The sequence below is a fragment of the Amblyomma mixtum genome, chromosome 1, assembly GCF_055824585.1.
Source record: "Amblyomma mixtum isolate Tamu chromosome 1, ASM5582458v1, whole genome shotgun sequence".
In the NCBI taxonomy this organism is placed as follows: Eukaryota; Metazoa; Arthropoda; class Arachnida; order Ixodida; family Ixodidae; genus Amblyomma; species Amblyomma mixtum.
Genome location: NC_143012.1, coordinates 48,232,691 through 48,251,495, shown reverse-complemented (window position 1 = coordinate 48,251,495; position 18,805 = coordinate 48,232,691). Strand labels below are relative to the sequence as shown.

Sequence of the window (18,805 nt, the reverse complement as noted above, 5' to 3'; positions counted from 1 at the left end):
GTGAATTGCATGAGAAGGCATTCGAAGCAGTCGGTGGCAGAAAGTTAGGTGGGCAGTAAGAAGTTTGCGGGGATACGGTAGTCGCAGCTGCCAAGGGACCGGGTTAATTGGAGAGACACGGGAGAGGCCTTTGCCTGGAGTGGGCGTAGAGATGATGATGATGATGATGATAGCATGGCAGTAGCGTCTATGAGAATTTTATAGACACTGTCTAGACCATCCTCGTAAGGGCACAACGCTTGTTAACGACAACTTTCTATCCGGCGGCTCGTCAGCGTGCCTTCTCCCGGAGTGCAGCGTAGCCCCCTGCAGAACATGTTACCCGGAAGTTCGCAGTGCGTGTTCACGTTCATTCTGCTTACAATTTGCCGTTGTTTCTGATTGATCGACCAAGCAAAGGCAAGTTTATTTGATTGCAATTCGTGAAAAGTGCTAAGGCTATCAGTGTTTGCTGGTTCGGGCGGCGCGCAAAGCCAAGGACTGGTAGAAGTCAGGACCACCACAGCGCTGCCAGAACCGACGATGTAAAACCAAGCAGCCCTACAGAAGGCGCTTCGTGGTATTTGCTGAACGCTCGGGAAACGATCCGCTGATGTTATGGCGGTCTTTGGTTTACGCCCCGCGCATGGTTGTTATACGTGTAGAATATCGATATCAGTCCTGCAACGCATGCCAATTTCGCTGATACCTCCGCACAGTCTCCATTCTCGCGGGAAAAGCGCTCATGGGCTAGTCCCCGCAAAAAATAGTCTATTGACTGTCTTTTGTCATTTTATAGACTCTATTGCCTTCCTATAGATATTTATATTTGTTTTCCCGCAGTCTATAGACACTGTATAAAAATTTTACCAAACATGCGTGGCCTCATGTCTACAGATTATTTATAGACCATCCGTAGGATTTGATTCGCCTATAGACTACTCTATAAGATTTCTCTATAGAAAGGCTATAGACTTTATAGGCAAAACGTTATGGAAAGCCTATAGAGTGTCGAAAGAAATTTTTGTAAGAGGGCCCTTCTTAAGGGAGCAACTCTCTTAACTACAGCCTGAAGCTACGGCTGAATTGCAGGCAGACAATTCCTCGAGAAGGCAGAAAAAAAAAATTCGCGCCTCATATCGCAGCAAAGGTCTGAAATCGCTCACGCCCGCTCTTCTCATCTCCGGCGGGCTTATTATGGGAGCAGGTGGGTTCGGTGTGCCGTTCCTAGAATCAACGGGTGTTGGTTTGAAACTAACGCCGTCCGCCACCAATGCAGCGCTGGTTGTGCTTCTGCCTCGTTCACGAAATCCTCCGCCAGCCTAAGCCGCTTGGCCGAGCCCTTCCCGTCTCGGCCTGTTGTGACGTTAGAATTATTGTTCTTGGCTGCATGTAAGTAACCTAGGCTGCAAGGCAGAAACTCTAGTCTTAGTCTCTCATCCTCGCCTGTGCCCTACGTGCAGTTCAACGAGCAGGTGATGGACGAGCTGGCCCAACACTATGTGGACAATATCCTGCCTGACCTCTCTACAGTAATCTCGTCCAGGGACAGGGAGTCGTCCCTGCCCAGCTGCACCTCCCGCGCTCACGGCGACTCGGACGCCGGGAAGCGACGCCGCGGTGAGGGAGACATGCACCACTTTAGGACACAGCTTTCGTGATCACTAGAGATACTGTATTATAGCTACCTAGAGTTTGGTGTAGCCCTCCCAAGTTGCCCCAGAAAGTATCGAAGTCATGCGCCAAAGCCTTACTTATGTTTGCAGGAGACGCTATACCGCGCATCTCGGACGGGGAAAGCACCCAGCGATTACCATCTGCTGTCTCAATCCCGCATAGTTTACCGTGGACGCTGCTGATTTGTATAAATATACCAAGTGAGAGCCTTCGGAAAGCTCGTCTCGCTCTGCGGCTTTGCCGCATGACTTGGATGCTTTCTGCTGGCAACAGTGCCTGTCTTCAAGCGGCATAGTGGAGCCCTTAACACGACTATTACTCTAACAATGTTCTGTGAGACGAGAGTAATGCTTATCCTCCTCCATGGGACTTCGACAGTGACGTAAATGCCCCGCCAAGCGGCTCAAAAGCAGACCCTGTGGCCTGAAACTCTTGACCGACCCTATACTTCAGAAAGTGTAGCGGTCAACAACAACTGGCGCGGTCTGTAGGCCACATTCTGCGCGAGTACGGCGATAGTAATAGCACATGCTGTTTCAAAGGCGCTACAAAGGCCCGTGCAATAGTTTCTCCGCTCCCTTCGACTGCTTATGACGGACAACTGAAGATCTGTGCTGTGTGCCAAACGTTCAGAATTACTAGCGGTACTTTAGAATGTTCAGCGCCATGCGCCTCGCCGTGGTAGCCACGCAACCTAAAATCGGGTGCTCAGATTGTCTGGACTCACGCGCGGGCAAGTTCACCACCGCAGCCAACACTGCCAAAATTGGAGGGAGCACTCAAACTCCGCCTTAGTGGTGTGGCATGATATCTTTAGTGGGTTAATGAACCTGTATGCTGAATTGGTAATTCCTACTTAAGATCCATAGATGGCGACGAGTCCTAGCAGGGGCAGCGACCGAGCGATTAAACGATGTGCCCCTGCACTGGCTGGGGCGCTTTCTATCCCAGCCACCCGTCAGGATTCTGCGACCCATGTTGCTCTTCCCGGGCAACCTCTCGCGCATCTGTTGGAGCCCAGCTGAACGGTTGCTAGGCAACAAACCCTCAAGGTCGTTTCGTAGTCGCACCGCCACGAGCATACGCGACGAGCCGAGCTCGAGTTGTATTGCTTGCGCAACAAAAAAGAGCGGTGATAGCACCGTGCTCTCGCAGAGTGGGCTGCAAAGCTGTTTTGTTCGCGCCGCGCGGGTTCCAATCCCAGTCGCGGCAAAATTTATTTTCACTGTTTATTTATTCAACGTGAAGGCTTCAGCGGCGAAATGGCTTTTGCTGCTTTGGTCGTGATGTAGAGCTTACGCTCTGAAAGGCAATAAGAGTGCGATGTGGTTAGACCTCACGGGGAAGTGCTTCAGCTATCTCATTCCACTTTGTTACTGTGGGTCGAAAGGACGAGAACTTGTCTGCTTTAGCGAATGTAGAGCTAGGAAATTAGGGCCGCGATGTAAAGATTGTCAAGCAAATAACGGCTTTGGGTATCATGAGCTCTTCAGACCGAGCTCTGCGCCTATTACCTAATAACAGAGATGAAAATTACAACCTAAACTTTCTATTTCGAACTTTAGATCGTGTTTTACAAGCTGACTGGTTACAAGTTTACGCCGTTGTTGCTGTACATTAATTCTTGCATGGCACTCTCGTTGCTTTAGAAAGTTGTGGCGTTTCTGGAAATGGCGCGTAGACTTTAAACACGAATACACCTATGGGAGAGTAAACGATGGTAAGCTGTCTACAAGCGGGCACTCTTTTATAAAAGGTAGTGCGGCGAAGGACAGCTTACCCCCCTTCAACTCCTTATTGTTCAGACCGTACCCTTTGCATGGCATTTCAATGACCGCAATGTGTCACGACTCTCCTTGTGTAGACAGGGCCGAATTTGTGATGGGCGCCCTCCGCCCCACTTAAGTCCGGCCACGGAATTGGGCAGACTGACAAACTAAGGAGGGCTGTCTTCGTTGACGGAAGGAGCTCAACGCGCAATTCTTGGCTGCTTTTCGCGTGTAAGGAAACACTTCCGCTAAGCCTCGAAGTGAACTCTAACCGTGGCATCACCTGGCGTGGTCGGGCAGCTTCTTCAGCACCCGGCAAGCGTTCCAGAAGCTCCCGCCACATGGCGAGCCCCGAAGACAAGTGCACGGTGCCCAAACTCCCTCCGGGTTCCCTGGCCGAGCTGCTCCCGGCTGGCACCGAGGTTCGCAGGCCTCCGGGAAAACTGGTTCAGCTGGTGGCACAGGTCATCCACGAGAGTCCGCAAATGGCGCTCCGTGTGCAACATGTGTACAGGGCGCTCCAGTGAGTCCTTTGCTCTCTTTCTTTGGGAGGGGAAGGGGTGGTGGAAGCATCCGGCTTGAGTGCGAGCAGCGGCTGCTGTAACGACATTTGTGACTCAGTAAAAGCCGGTTCGATTGCCAGTTGTGTACCAGTCCATGATCGAGAGAGGCTGGGCAGTTGGTTCTTGGTAATCACAAAGTGAACAGGAGAGGTCAAATCCTTGGGGTGGTTGCCATCGTTTCGACAGGAGGACTTGTCTTCCCCAGACGAAGAAATGTTGGCAAGCACTACGAGGCTTTTTCTTCCCTTGTTCACTTTAAGGTAGGTGTAAACCGGGGGTTCACGTTGTGGTAGGTGTATACCGGGGCTTAGGGCGCTGTCATAAGACACCGTCCTGTTCGCTCCTGTGAGCCTGTGCCCTGCACAGGACGGTTTTGGCCGCTGCTTCCACTGGAATGCTACAGTCACCTTTCTCATAGTGAAACGAAAAATTTCGCTGTGGCTTAGCTTGGGTAATCCCGGTAATTGCGAAAGCAATATCCGTACCTACGCCATGGTTCAGCTGGTAGTGTAGCTGGTGGTGGTGCTTTTGGTTAGACTTGTGGTGATGCATCGGTTATACAGTCCAATCCAATCCAATCCAATGTAATGTAATCTAATCTAATGTAATTTAATCTCATCTAATATAATGGTTTGGTTTGGTTTCTGGGGTTTAACGTCCCAAAGCGACTAAGGCTATGAGAGACGCCGTAGTGGAGGGCTCCGCAAATTTCGACCACCTGGGGTTCTTTAACGTGCACTGACATCGCACAGCACACGGGCCTCTAGAATTTCCCCTCCAAAGAAATTCAACCGCCGCGGCCGGGATCGAACCCGCGTCTTTCGGGTGACCAGCCGAGCACTATAACCACTGAGCCCCCGCGGCGCCCTCATCTAATCTAATCTAATCTAATCTAATCTAATCTAATCTAATCCAATCCAATCCAATCCAATCCAATCCAATTCAATCCAATTCAATCCAATCCAATCCAATCCAATCAAAACCAATCGAATCAAATCCATTCCAATCAAATCCAATCCAATGCAATCCAATTTAATACAATGGAATCTAATGTAATCTAATCTAATGCAATCTAATTTAATCTTGCCTAAGGCCGCCGGTGGTGGCGCCGCCACTACTCGCAGAGGGCGCAGATGGCCGCCCAGCTCTTCGGCGTGACGTCACGCAGAGGTCATGCGAAAGGTCATTTCATGTGCACCGCCGTCGCACGGCAAAGGCTCGGAAGTGAAAGTAGTAAAGCTTTCGCTTTAAAAGGAACAGCCTTCAGGATCCGTCGCCAATGAGCTTGGTTAGGAGCCCGCCGTTGAAGACCTTGAGGCACAAAGGAATGCTGCGTGTGCTAAGTTGTTTAACTAGGAATCAATCTCGGCCGCGGTGGTCGAATTCCGGAGGAGGTGCAATTCTAGGGGTGCCTTGGGCTGTGCAATGTCAGTGCACGTTAAAGAAGCCCAGGTGGCGTAAATTTCCGGCGCCCTTCACTACGGTGTCCGTTATAGCCCGAGTCGCTTTGGGACGCTAAACCCCCATAAACCGTAAATATATTTAACTAGGAACAGTTAAATGCTCGACGAAATTCCTGTGTAGAGGAAAGGGCATGAAGGCAAGACAAAACCAGTGGTCGTTAAATGGCAGAATAAACTAAAACAGATGCCATCCACTTTCACTACTTGTTTTCTCATGCCTTCAGTACATGCTGCTAAGTCAACAATTGTACTGGTGCTTTGAAATTGTTTATGCTGTTCAGTCTGAGTCACCCTTGTATAGGAACGTATTAACCTGGAAGCAGACACCTGCCTACAGGTGCGAGGTTCTTGAGGAAACAAGCGCCGAAGTAGTGCCCTACAAGTTAGGCGGGCACAATAGCTTTACGTAAAGAACAGCGGCTGCTGCGCTACATAAGGCTGACGACGACTGTGCCTGGCCTTAGCCCCGTCAGTGGAAACAAGGAGCGGTGTGCTGTCTGTCCAACCTTTGTAGCGAAAGCGACACTAGCCACGAATTTCCGATTTTGCTTCGGCGGTTCTTCGAGGAGGCACAGAGACCGACCTTGAGCCGTTCCCTAGCAACTGCTGCACCTGGCGGACGCCGCACGCTAAGCCACTAATGCGAGCTAAGCCACAACCTGTTATTTGTCTTAGCTGTCCCTTTATAACGCGTCTTTGATATATAACCAGCGTGAACCACAAACTCAAGAAGGCGTTCGGGTTCGGAATTCCTGGTGCACGTAAGAGGACTGTGAAAAAGCAATTCAAGTAAACGAGGACACCGACACAAGCTTTGTTCTTGTCTAAGACCCCATTTAGGGTTAGTGCGCCTGCGCGTATATGCAGATGAGTTTTGCATGCTTGACAAAGTTAAACCTACCGCCTTATAACACCCAAGTCTCTTCTATAGAAGCGGCGTGAAACATTTGAAGGGAAAGGCAAAACCCAGTTCGCTGCAGTTAGCGCTTGAAGTCTTGCTCGTCGTATTCTGCGACGCAGTTTGCGGCGAGTGCTGATCGCTTGACCGCAGATAAACCTCGGGCGCCGGCTGTACAGGGTTCCAATCCCGGTTCCGGCGAGGGCTCAACTGTTTTCTAGGGTCTACGGCTCTCTCACAGGTGGAACACTGGGAGAACGCATGCTCTCGAGCCCCTATTCTCGAAATGCACTCAAAGTAGACGTGTCCACTTAGGTTCACACTGTTTGGTTGAATCCCCTAAAGCGGATTTGGCTGCAGTGGGACCCCAGCTGTGACCCATCTTTCATGTTACGCGATATCGGCTGAAACCCCACTTGCCACGAAATAAATCATGATAAACTAAAAGTGAATATCACAAGGCTTGGACTATGAGGTTAAATATCAAAGAACTTCCAAACGAGGAATCCACGGATGAGTATGAATTAAAGGGGATCAGACCATCTGTGCAACTAACGCGATGGGGGGCGGCGTAGACAGCGTCTGTCGCTTTTGGTAGAAAAATAAAACATGAAGCTACAGTGTATACCAGCGCGTGTATTGGCGCTGGGAGACATCAGTCCTCATGTAATCTTCCCGTGTGTCGCATTGCCATAATTCTCCCGCTTTGCTGCTCCTCCGCTTTGCAGGAACAGGTATCCCTACTTCAAATTCATGAGCGCCAGTCAGGTGACGTCCTGGAAGGTGAGCGAAGCTCCAAGACGGAGTTCAAGATCTTTACTGACATATCCCGTGGACGTCCTGAGGACGTTCAGTTGGCGTTTAGTGACCATGCCGTGCGTCAGAATGTTTGAGTTGAGACGGCGGAAAGCGATCACTGTCCTTAGAAGATAAGAACTGTATCAATAAACAAGAACTGCAGTGTGGGTGTGTATGTGGGGGGGGGGGGGCAGTGATTACAAAGATGTGCACAAACTAGGACATCGAAATTCGAATATGAAACTTGAGTAAACTAATTTCGGATGATCGATATACCATAACATCTTAGGTATATCGGGAAGAACAGTGGCTTGTAGGTGGGTAAGCAAAACGTTTAACTCGTGGTTTGTGCATACGCAACAGCGGTAAGAAATACAAAGAAAATGTGGACTCGATGACCAAAACATAACTGTACCCTTAGGCATTCAACCTGAAGACAGTTCTACACGGATTTTCGACTCTCTGTAACAATCGATTGCACTCCTCTTCGTGAGCATACTGAACTTTGCTGGGCAGCAAAAGACGCAGTTTTCGTTGAGAAAAGTGGTTGTAAAAAAGGAAATTTTTCCCACTAACCTTTTAAAATTGTTCACACTGTTATCGTCAGTTATGAACTCAACTTCAATATTGCCTGCTAGATGTGCATGACTACGTAGCAAAGGCTAGAGAGACCTGGAAAATAAAAGGGGTGACGTTGTCATAGTTTCCGTTTGAAAATGGCCTGTCAGCGACATTTGTATTTAATTTTTCATCTTTTCTGGCTAATAAAGGATCCGTTTCCAGCAAAAGGCGCCAACTTTTCAATAGACGGCTGTAATCTATAGATACGGGCCGGTTTCAATTCGGAAATTCTCGAGGCACGTGATCAGTGCGATGTAAGTGCACGCTAAAGATCCCCAGGTGGACGAAATTTCTACAGCCCTGCACTACGGCATCCCTCATAGCCCGAATCGCATTGGGATGTTAAACCCCATAGGTCCAAACCAAACCATTCATTGCACGCTGACTGAACGGCTGTGTTTCATAATGCTTATGCCATCTTCATCACGATTAGCGGCAACACGAGAGCACATGGGTTCGCTTGCCTCTAGCGCATTTTAACTGGACCGCCAGGAACCAGCGTATGTGCGCAGCGCGCGCATGACATGCACTGAGCACATATGCACTAGTTCCTAGCGACGTCGCTATAATGCATTGGTAGTAAGCGAGGCTGCGTGCTACCGTGTTCCCGCTAACCACGATGAAGATAGTAGAGGCGTCCCCACTAACCTGTCAAGGAGCGCTCGAACGCCGCACCGGTACGCATTGGCGGTACCTGAGAGCGGGGTAGGGCTGGAAACATCACCATATCGGGCATGAACGTTCGCATGAATCACGGCTTACTGGTCGTGTTTCTCAAAAACTCGCATCCAGCCCGGCAGGCGGCGACGAATGTCGCAAACACACCGCACCGCTCCAGTGCTCCATAGACAAGTGTGTGGACATATCTGCACCTATAAGAACGGCGGCCGCCTGTTTGAAATGCGCTCTTGTGTCCACTGTCGCAGAGCTCCATACGCCACGCACTTTTCCAAAGATGGTTCGTCAAGGTGTACCCACCAGCGGCAGACCAGGCCGGCGCCCGCACCAAGAGCAACTTCTGGCGCGTGAACTACAGCGAAAGGCAAGTGCGCCTGCGCAGTGGTGAGCTCCTGGTTGGTGGAATGCCATAGCATTAGAGGCCTCATCGTGCAGGCAGTGTTACGCCGTAAGCTAAATTTCGCCCCGCTGATGTGCTGGAAGGAGGATGTGACACCAGGCCGGGCGATTCCCGTTGGCTGGAATAAAGTGACGTCAGCGGACGGGAGGACTGCCGTCCATTTGAAAGAAGAGACGTCACCAGATCGGAACTGATGTCACTTCCGGCAAACACAATAACAGCCGCTAATGCTGTCGCGCTGTCTACACACAGGGGAATTAGGCGCCCCTGTGAATATTTTTCTTGTGCCAGTTAAACGAGGCATTTTCGGCAAGTAAAACCCTTATCCTTTAATCGTTTCTATCTCACTTGTTCGCTTGTCTTCCGGCCTACTCGGCACCCGGTGTGTGAGAGCTAAAGGGCGTCCCGTTATTATCGATATCAACCACGAAAAAAGGAAGAGGAAATTTTTATTTTCCCTGTCTCGTTTTTTTTAAGCCCAACAATTCGTAAAGGAGAATTCACCGCGGCCATCCCAGCAGCTGCAGATCTTTTTGACCGTAACGAGTTGCGAAACTCGATGGCCGTATTCGCGAGAGGAAGATGATTGCCTCTAGTTCATTGGTCAACGTCGGAGGCATTTTAAATAGACCAAAAAAAAAACACACCGAACACACGGCAGCAGGCCAGCGCCCCCACTCATCTTTTTAATCCCCTTACCGTGTGTCCGCGTCCTTTTGAGCTAGTTTCTATGACCAACGGCAGGGTGCAGGCAAGGAACCGCTAGCCATTGTGGCGCATCACTCTCCTCCTCATTGTGTGTTGGTGACATTGAACTCGGGCTACCGTCTGTGGCGTGTAGCGCTAGCACTCGTTGTGAGGGGGAGAAGTGTGACGACGTGAAAAGGCATGCTCGAATTTCGGTGTGCCGTTCGCCAGACTTATACAAACACCAGTGTTTTTTTTTTTCATTTGTTAGTAACCTCGAGGTACTAGTGGAATTGCACAGGGGAGCGGCATATTGAACAGAAAACAAGAAACTGGGCAGTAAAGCAAAGTGAAAATTACTGTACCATTCTGCGATGTTGACTAACGTATTCCTAAAATGTTGGCGGGTTTAACAAGGGCGACGAGTCTAGTAAGGCGGTTCAAACGCCGGGATGCGGGATGGACAAAACTGTCTGAAGTGCCCTCACAACCTGCCACTTCTTCTACCCTATCCGGTGCACAGGCCGCGGGAATGGGACATCCCCATGGAACCGCAGTCCAGGCCGGTCCAGGAGGGCATCTTCGACCCGTCGCTTGCTGCTCTGCTCGAGCCGTTTAACTCCCCTCCCTTTGCGCCATCGCCACTCCCCCAGGAGCCGCCGGTCGGCTTCGGGGAGCCCCAACAACCGATGACGTCTGTGTGGTCGCAGCACCTGGACCTGAAGCTTGGCCTGCTGACGCCCGAGAGATCTCCTCCTGCTCAGCAGCACATGCGCACACCGTACACAGTGTTGCTGTCACCAGAAACGGTTGGGCCGCAGCAGGCGCAGCCGCAGCCGAAGCAGCAGAAGCAGGAGCCGGAGCCACAGCAGCCGAAGCAACCGAAGCAGTCGCAGCAGGCGAAGCAGCCGAAGCAGGAACACCAGCAGCAACAGCAGCCACAGCAGCAGCAGCAGAAACAGCAGCAGAAACAGCAGCAGCAACAGCAGCAGCAGCAACAACAGCAACAGCAGCAGGAGCAGCAGCCTGTCGCGTGGCCGAACCCGACTCCTCCACCACCGTCAACTCCGCAGTCATACAGCGGCGAATCCTGCTGGGGCTCCCCCCGCTGGTACCTGCCCGCCTGGTGCCACGGCATCGACGAGACTTCGATTGGCTCCCAGTCGAGCCATTTTGGTGCTCAAGTACGTACTCGGCACATCTAGTAAGGTGGACAGATGACATTGAGAAGTGTGCAAGAACGGGATGAGGCACACTGGGAGGACAGTTTAAATGTACACCGTTGGAAGAGGCGGTTAAACGCGAAAGCGTTAAGGGCGAAGAGCGGGAAAGCCGGCGTTGTTGTAGTTCTTGGCGTTGAAACTGCAAAATCGTGATTGGGCGAGAGGGTAGTGATGCGCCTTTGCGCGGGCCATTCAAACACCCCTCAACGATCACAAAGAACAACAGTGACGACGCCGCTACTCAATTCCTCATTGGTCTGCAGGGCCGTGGCGTGATCCCTCCACCACTAGATAGCGGATCTGAAGAAACAATAGCAATTGCACTGAAAAGTAAAATGGTGGAGCCGAGACTCGAACAGCTGCCCGCTTGAGTCGTGAGCAGGGACGCCAACGCTCGATCACACAGGACCGTTCGCCCGACTTCGTTCAAGGGAGCCCTTGGAAGCCTTGTGTGTCCTTTGGTTAATGAATAATTTTAAAAATAAAGCAAAACAGAAATTAAAGTAAAAAACAATGAACAGAATGAACATTTGCGAAGAGATAAGAAAAAAAAGCCACCGGGCCTTTTCACAGACCCTTCAACTCTGCCGCGTCATGCCCCTATGGCGAAGCTTAAAGGGACTCTGTTACACCTTCCGACGACAACTCAACTCGCTCAATCACTGCACTCTGTTGCAATCAAAACCTGAGCCAAATAATACACCTCTAAACGCAGAAGAGGACCCACAGTCACGTGGTAAAATTTCCGAGCCCTTCCCGGTGACATTTTCATGCTCGCACCCTCCTCGGTCGCTCTCACCTGTGCATACAAGCTGAGATGTAGCTATTGGTTCGATTCTTGCAGACGTACGGCAGACACGTCTTTCATACATAATCAGCGTAAAAGTAATTGTCAAAAGTTAACTATTGAATATTAGTTAACCTACCTGCTGTTAACACATGTTACCTGTATTCTGACGTACTATACTACTGACAACGTTATGCCGAAAAAGGCGTTCTGCTAACTCCAAACGCCTATTTTTTTCAAAAAATGCGTGAAGTCTTAGGTGAAGCTCTGTGTATAACGCAAGTTTGTAGTACACGCGGAGTTATTACTGTATTGCATCCGTACACGAAAACGTTTCCAAGCGGACAAACTGGTATACTCTGTTTGTCCGCGTAGCATGGTAGTCTACACTGCTGAGGAACTTTTGGCTGTAGCGGAGAAGTTTTGTAGATATACCACCAGGGGACGCTGAGTGCTCCTTCTTGCAATAGTTAATATATAGGTTCCTAGAGTTGCGCTTTTTTTTTTCCCTGCGCCGCTTGCACCTTTATTGGCTAAACTCGATCACGTGATTGAAAACCATGCATGCATTGCGGAGAAAGGAAGTTTCTTTGCATCGCTTAGCACTAGGTCGTTGCTGACAGCCCACTCGTGCAGCTACTGTTCTCGTGTTTTGCGGCATTTTATTTTGTACGACTGCACATATTCACTGAAATATCTGATCAATCACGCGCAGTTTTCTCACAACTGCTGGCCAAATCTTGAAAACGTTTGTGATTGCGATACGTGGCGTGTACAACAGACGGCGCCACCCGTCCACATGGCCAATATTCTGTTCCCAACTCATAGAGATAAGCCCTTTTTGTAGCTTACGCATTGCTAGCAACCTGTGTCATGCAGTGAAACAATAACCTGTTTAATATAACGCAAGTTCAGCTGAGGGATTGAAGCGGGTGGAGCCTGTACTCGCTCCAATCACTGGACGAAGTCCGCCAGCTGCATTCAGAAGTTGAGGCTTCTGATCATTTGGATGCTTGGGAGAGCAATGTGGCGGACCTACGCGCTAACTGTGGGAACCTGTACCGTAGCTCCACTTGTTCCTTATGCGCAGGGTTCGGAGACAAGGCCCTGCAGCCAGCAGTCAGCGTCCAACCACTCGTTGTCTTCATTGCCAGTATTCCTTGGCAGTCCGGAAAGGCAGCTGGATCAGGTGGAACTGCAGCTGCAACAGCCTCTGGGGGACCAGGAGCTGGAAACGCAACGCTTCGTCGCGTCATCTTCACCCTCGATGTACCTGCGTGCGAAGCAAGAGTGTCGGCAGCCGCCTGCGCACCAGTGTGAGTGCCGCGATGGGAGTTTCCCGCCTGCACTTGAACTGCGAGCACGAATGCGTCTCTGCGGGACTAAGCTGGCCTCTAGCACACTCCCTTGGTAGAGGACAGCTTACTGTTGTTTTTTTTAATCATTTCATGTTGAGAGTTTTAGCCGAAGAAGCGTTGGCGGAGTGGCTTTGGCGTTCGCCTGTTGATCCCCAGGTTCCGTCAAAGAATCCCTGTCTGGACGCGATGCAACTACGAACAGAAACATCGTATGCGCTGTGCAGTTTATATGCACCTTAAAGGATCCGTGGATTTCTCAAATAATCCGCAGCCATCCACTACGGCGTCCCTCACAGCCCCCATGTGTCGATGCAGTACGTTAAGCCACACGTACAGTCAGGGAGAAAAGTCTCTGGACCACGTGCTCCTCAAACGAAGCCGATAGCTCTGATATCAATTGGAGGCTCCAGACAACACATCTCCAATCGCCGTCTAATGGCGCAGCTATCGGCTTTGTTTAAGGACCACGTGGTCCAGAGACTTTTTATCCCACTGTGCCGTCTTTACGAAGTGTAACCAGGCAGCATGGTTGCTTCGCATTCGTGAAGCAGAGCCCTCACGGCTTCCCCTAAGGTCAAAAAGTTCTTTGAGGACATGGGTTCTCCTTACCATACAGAGACCATACACAACAAGAAATTGAGCGAAATCATGTTTTGAGAAAAACACGATTACAGTTTTTCAGTCATTGCAGAAACAAGATCATCATGCCCTAGGGCATTCCTTAACTGACACGAGCTCTCTTTTGGCTATTGTTACTGCTCGTCTTTTCTTGCGGACATCTTTTAAGGAGAAAGCCTTTAATGTCTCATCGTTGTAAGCAGCAGTTGTCGACAGAAATGTCACGCTTTTCAGTTGGTCGAAACGGCCGTGACGTCACAGTGCGCGAATTTCAAACAGGGCCAATTGTACTTGGGCTAGTAACCAGGCAACCATTTGAAGGGATCGTATAGTGATGCTCCAAGTAAGTGGGACTCAGCTTAGTTAATTGCTTAATTGCTCAATTAGCCTAATTAACTTTTCAAGTCAGACCATATAAATAAATAAAACCGAGTAAGAAATTGGTCGAGCTCGGGAATCGAACCCCGGTCTTCGGAGTATGAGACGAGCATGCTATCCACTCCGCCATGCCAGCTCGATGGTTTGGGAAGAACAAAGGTGCGTCTTGTGAATACGGTGTCTTCGCTCACTCCCATCCTCCTCCCATCTCCTCCGGCGAGGTTTAGGTGTCCACCGAGATATGAGAGACACATACGTTTCCTTTCCTCAAAAACCAATCTGCCGACGAGCGAGGCATAGAACCGAGTGGGCGATAGCGTTTTCTGGACTCCTGGAAGCGTTGCAAGACGCTGTCGCGTTCCACTCTTATAGGCGAAGCTTAACATCTTAACCACACATCAGTGACCACACTTTAGGTCAAAAAAGTGCCCCCCTGAATTTTGACGAGTGTCCACCGAGATATGTGAGACAGTTACTGCATAATTTCCTTTCCTCAAATACAATTTTCATTTTCTTCATTACGGGCCATCTTTGTCTTTCTTCTTCCACTCCCACTTCCTCCCTTCATCTACGGTGCGGGTCAGGTGTCCACCGAGATGACAGAGAATTACTGCGCCCTTTCCTTTCCTCAAAAAAAAAATGGCTGAGGCTTAGCATAGTCAGATGCGAAGCATATTGTCGCCGAGTTGCATATCGAGCACGCCGCTTGGCTAGACGTTCTTCACGCTCTTCATCAGTCTCTGTAGCACGCCGCAACTTTTGCTTCTCATTCCAACGAGCAGCCCTGTCTCCAGGAGGCATCTCTATCCCGTGTACACCTAGCAGAGGCAGGCGCACCCCCTTGTATACCGCCGCTGCAGCATCACGTTTTCACTACAGCGCACCTAGCGGCAGAAGCAGGAAACACATTGGTCGCGACGCCTCGCGCGACGGCGCGAGCTGTGGCCCCGTTTCTCCTATGTCGTTACGTCACGCATCACGTGGTCCTCCTTGGTCGCGACGCCTCGCGCCGTCGTTTCTCATCTGCTGTGACGTCACGCATCACGTGGTATGAATGGAGGTCACGATAGGTCAATGGTAACGACACCGCCGCGCTCGAGAAGCTGGGTGGGGATTAGCGATGTAAAATTTCAAAAAATTTTGAATGGCATGAAAAAAACCGTTTTTTTTCAAGGTTTTTTTCATGAAAAATTGGAAATTTTGCAAAACGTGACAAAAACAGACTGATTTGCAAAAGCACAACGATCAATAATAATGCTCCGAAGTTCAGTCGCATATGCAGTTATAGAGGTCATATTGTGAAACGAGCTTCCTGTTCTATTGCACCGAGAAGATAGATAATGATTTGCACTTCAAGCGAATATGGAGATATAAATATCATATTTGTGGAACGAACTTCTTGTTCTATTGCACTGAGAATGGGAACATGAAAACTGATCTATAAGTCACTCCACATTTCTCCACGTAAGTCACTCCACATTTTGTTAGATGGCAGTGCGAGTCCATCACGCTTGATCTCGTTTAGTATTACCAGAGTTTCAGGTGTTATTGTGTAGCCGTCCTACATAGCCTCTGTCGCGAAGAAGCTGGGCGTATTTGGCTAAACCCGCTTAGGTGCACGCCAGCCTATGTTATTTATGCCGTGTGTGTCGCGCTGTAGAATTTGCAGTCATTTTGTTCTACTTCAGCCATGAGTTCAAGTATTAGTGTGTTTTTAAGTCATGTCCGGGTCTTATATGTGACCTGGCCTTCAACCCGCTTGCTCGCAGCCCGAACATTTTAAAACCACTACCTGGCACCGGCGATGACAACTGCTCTCCAATCATTCAACGATGCATGCTATGTTGGTTTTCAAAGCAAAAACAAAAACCCAAACTGAAAGCAAGCAATCCTAAAACCTTGAAATTCCATTGTGAAATTTTCGATGTTTTTTTCCATTTTTTCTCGTCTGAAAAAAAACGAAAAAAACCGGTTTTTTTCCAAAATTGCAGTGTTTTTTTCAGGCCTTCACATCTCTAGTTGGGCTATTTTAGTATTCTTCGCATAAAAGCGCTCAAAGGGCAAGGCATCGCGCCGAACGGGTGGTTCCGTGGACTCCCTAGCAGCGCTACAACACGCTGTCGCGTTCCACTCATAAAGGCGAAGCTTAAGCGCCATTACTTAGCAGTTAATTAGTATTCAGGCACAAATCAGTAATTAACCATTAATTAGTGATTTGTCGTCACTTAGTAATTAGCACTCAATTACATGTGACGCCACCAGTGCCACAGAAGCATTCAAAGTGGTGCGGAAAACACTTTCGCCTCTACGCACTTTAGACAGTCAAAGTGCGCCCTGAATTTTTGCCTCACCCTTTGATTCACACTGGGCGTTCCTCATCGGGTACTGGTCACTGGTGCGTCATGCTACGAGAGTGTGGTGGCCAGGTTCGATGCATGCTTCCCTCAAAATACCTGCTGTACTTCAGTTACCGTCACTCAAGGACGAATCTGGTAGCATTCAGAGCGGTAGCGTAAAGCACACACTCAGAGTAAACAAGTGAGACGCTTGTAGCGTTATGCTTGTAGCGTCAAATTTCCCCCGTGCGGAAATTTAAAGCAATGTTTAAAAAAAAAGGGAAGCCTTACAAACTGCCTTTGAATAATCGTTTACATATCAGATTAAACAAAACGGAAAATGTTCAATATACGCCGTTGATTATCGCTGAGTTATCAGCTTCCGTTACCAAACCACTTCAGTTTCGGTTTCAAAACTGTTACCACCTTTTCGAATGTTAGCTATAACTTTCCAACCAAATAAGATACCAACATTATTTCTGCTGCAAAACATTTTTGAATATTTGGGGATTCCCGAAATCTAAAAAAGAAAAAATGTTATTTTTACAAAACACCGCCTTTTGGTGTTTTGGTGACGGTGACGGTGACACAACTGCGTAGAACGTGAGCGTTGGTCTAATATAAAATTACTTAGGGCACTTAGGACTACTTACGCATTGCGAATGCGAAAGCATTTGTCTCTCACCGTTGGTTTATAGTTAACTGCTTGTTTAGTGTTTCGTAATCAGTACAAGTGTGTCATTCTTCCGGGTAAAAGCGTTGAGGTTGAAGACCTTAACAGTATATACCTTTAAGTTGAAAGCCTTTAGGGTGAAGCCATTCATATCAAAAGCATTTACCCTAAATGCCTGTGTACTAAAGGCCTTCCCCCTATTGGCCTTTGGCTGTCCATACAGTGAATCATGTGTTGGCCCTCTTATGGTTGCTATGTGGCTGGGCTGATGTTGTTTTTAGAGTTTTTGGACCGTTTCGTATGGACAACAACGTGGGGTTTCGTTGGCGATGAGCCGTATAATGCACTCACGGTAATATGTCTGTTCATTCTCCTCTAAAGGTAATTTGGGAATAAGTTGTGCACGCGCACCTCGTCAGTCGACGAACCTGTTTTTCTTGTCGGCAACCGCTGCTTGGAACACACCAGATCGTGAAGTTTCTTGAGCGTCGTTGCGTTCTAGTGCAAATTCTTACCAGCTATTTCTGTTAATTGTTTATTCTACGCCGCTTAATCTTCGACCTCTCCTTTGGTGTGACGCATCGCAGGTTCCAGTGGCTCCCAGGGCTTCTACAACGCTCAGAGCCCGGGACACGTGAACGAGCTCAGCAGGGGCTCGGACACTCAGCTTTGGAACGAGCACCTCTACGCCAAGAAGTCCGACCCGGGTGCTTCCTACGGAGCGTGCGGACCGCTGGCCCCGCCACCGTTCCTGTGCTCGCCGCTACTTACGCACGACACGCCGGTGCCACCGACCAGCGGGGGCTATGCACAAACTCCGCCACACCAGCAGCCGGTGCTGACTTCTGGACAGGAACTGCTTTCGCGGCCGCAATTTCCCTTTTCACCTCGGCAACTGCATCAAGAGCAGGAGGCAATGATGCCTCCGCAGCAGTTCCTTTCCCGACCGGGACCACCACGTTCGCGAGAGGGAACCCTGCCGCCTCCGTCTCCGAAGTTCCAGTGGCCACCGCAGGGACCCCCGTTGCCACGGGGACTCACTTCGCCCGCTCGACAAGGAGAGACGGGCCGATGGTGTGCGGGGCCAATATCATGGCCGCGATCTGGGCCGCACAATTTGCCGCATGCGCCTTACGCACGCGAGCCAGTGTTTTCGGCGATCGCGGCGCCGAGGAGGATCTTCGTCGCCGACGACGGGACGTGGTACATCCTGGGGTATCCGGCGTTCCCCGAGAGCCACGATTACTCACCCCGGGTCGCGTGGTATTGGGAAGACTGAATTCCCGCGGACAGCGGTGCACGATGGCCGAGCCTCCAATAGCTCACTCCGCCGCGGAAAAAAAAAAGAGCGCTGGCGCTTTTTTTTTTTCGGAGCACGGGTGGTGACTCCGGCTGCCGAGATAGGTATCTGTCCTTACGATTCTAGGTAGAGCGTCGGTTAAACATTGTGACTTTGCATTTTACGCCCTTTTAAACTTTCCTTAACACTGGGTCTCAAAGCCGGTGTTCGAGTCTTGCGGTCACTGTGCGATTATTAGCGAAATCAGGGTAAACTATAATCTGACCCCATGGCGATTTCATGCGCCGCTCCGGAAACTCCGTAGTCGTTTAGGTTGTTTTATAGCGTCTCTGCGCGGAGACAAATTGGAAGGTGGTGCTCCATCACGGCCAGATAATGGCAGCTTTTTCCTGCATTAATTGTTTTTAGTATCTCTGATTCTTTTGCTACTTCTTTAATCATTCTTTGCCATGCATCCGGTGAATTAATTTCTCTACTTTACCCTTATTTTCATGTGCCTTAATTCACTCTTCAGACTGCTGCCCATAGATATATAACACGTTTCTAAAGTAAGAGCTCGCAGTGACCAGGTTCGGCCGCTAGCGATGTGCCGGTTCTGG

General features: G+C 49.7%; 2 protein-coding genes across 3 annotated transcripts in view; both read left to right on the top strand.

The window, feature by feature from the left end:
- LOC149366264 (uncharacterized) overlaps positions 1-18,805 on the top strand; it is a 99,170-nt gene that overhangs the window by 14,568 nt on the left and 65,797 nt on the right. The gene's annotated exons all lie outside the window — the stretch shown is intronic.
- LOC149366265 (uncharacterized) lies at positions 1,005-18,318 on the top strand. Of its 2 annotated transcripts, none has more exons than XM_089549956.1 (7): positions 1,005-1,599; positions 3,726-3,948; positions 7,078-7,132; positions 8,695-8,810; positions 10,057-10,717; positions 12,634-12,859; positions 17,494-18,318. In XM_089549956.1, exons 1-7 carry the CDS (start codon positions 1,458-1,460, stop codon positions 18,183-18,185), a joined length of 2,115 nt encoding a protein of 704 aa, XP_089406082.1. In that variant the 5' UTR covers positions 1,005-1,457; the 3' UTR covers positions 18,186-18,318. The 2 variants fall into 2 exon arrangements, with proteins under 2 accessions (XP_089406082.1, XP_089406089.1); XM_089549963.1 differs by having other exon boundaries at positions 12,698-12,859; positions 17,494-17,643.

Coding starts and splice junctions, on each gene's coding strand:
- LOC149366265 (XM_089549956.1), top strand. CDS start 1,458: ATGGACGAGCTGGCCCAACACTATGTGGACAATATCCTGCCTGACCTC. Junction 1,600..3,725: donor CGCCGGGAAGCGACGCCGCG/GTGAGGGAGACA, acceptor GTGGTCGGGCAG/CTTCTTCAGCACCCGGCAAG. Junction 10,718..12,633: donor CGAGCCATTTTGGTGCTCAA/GTACGTACTCGG, acceptor CCTTATGCGCAG/GGTTCGGAGACAAGGCCCTG.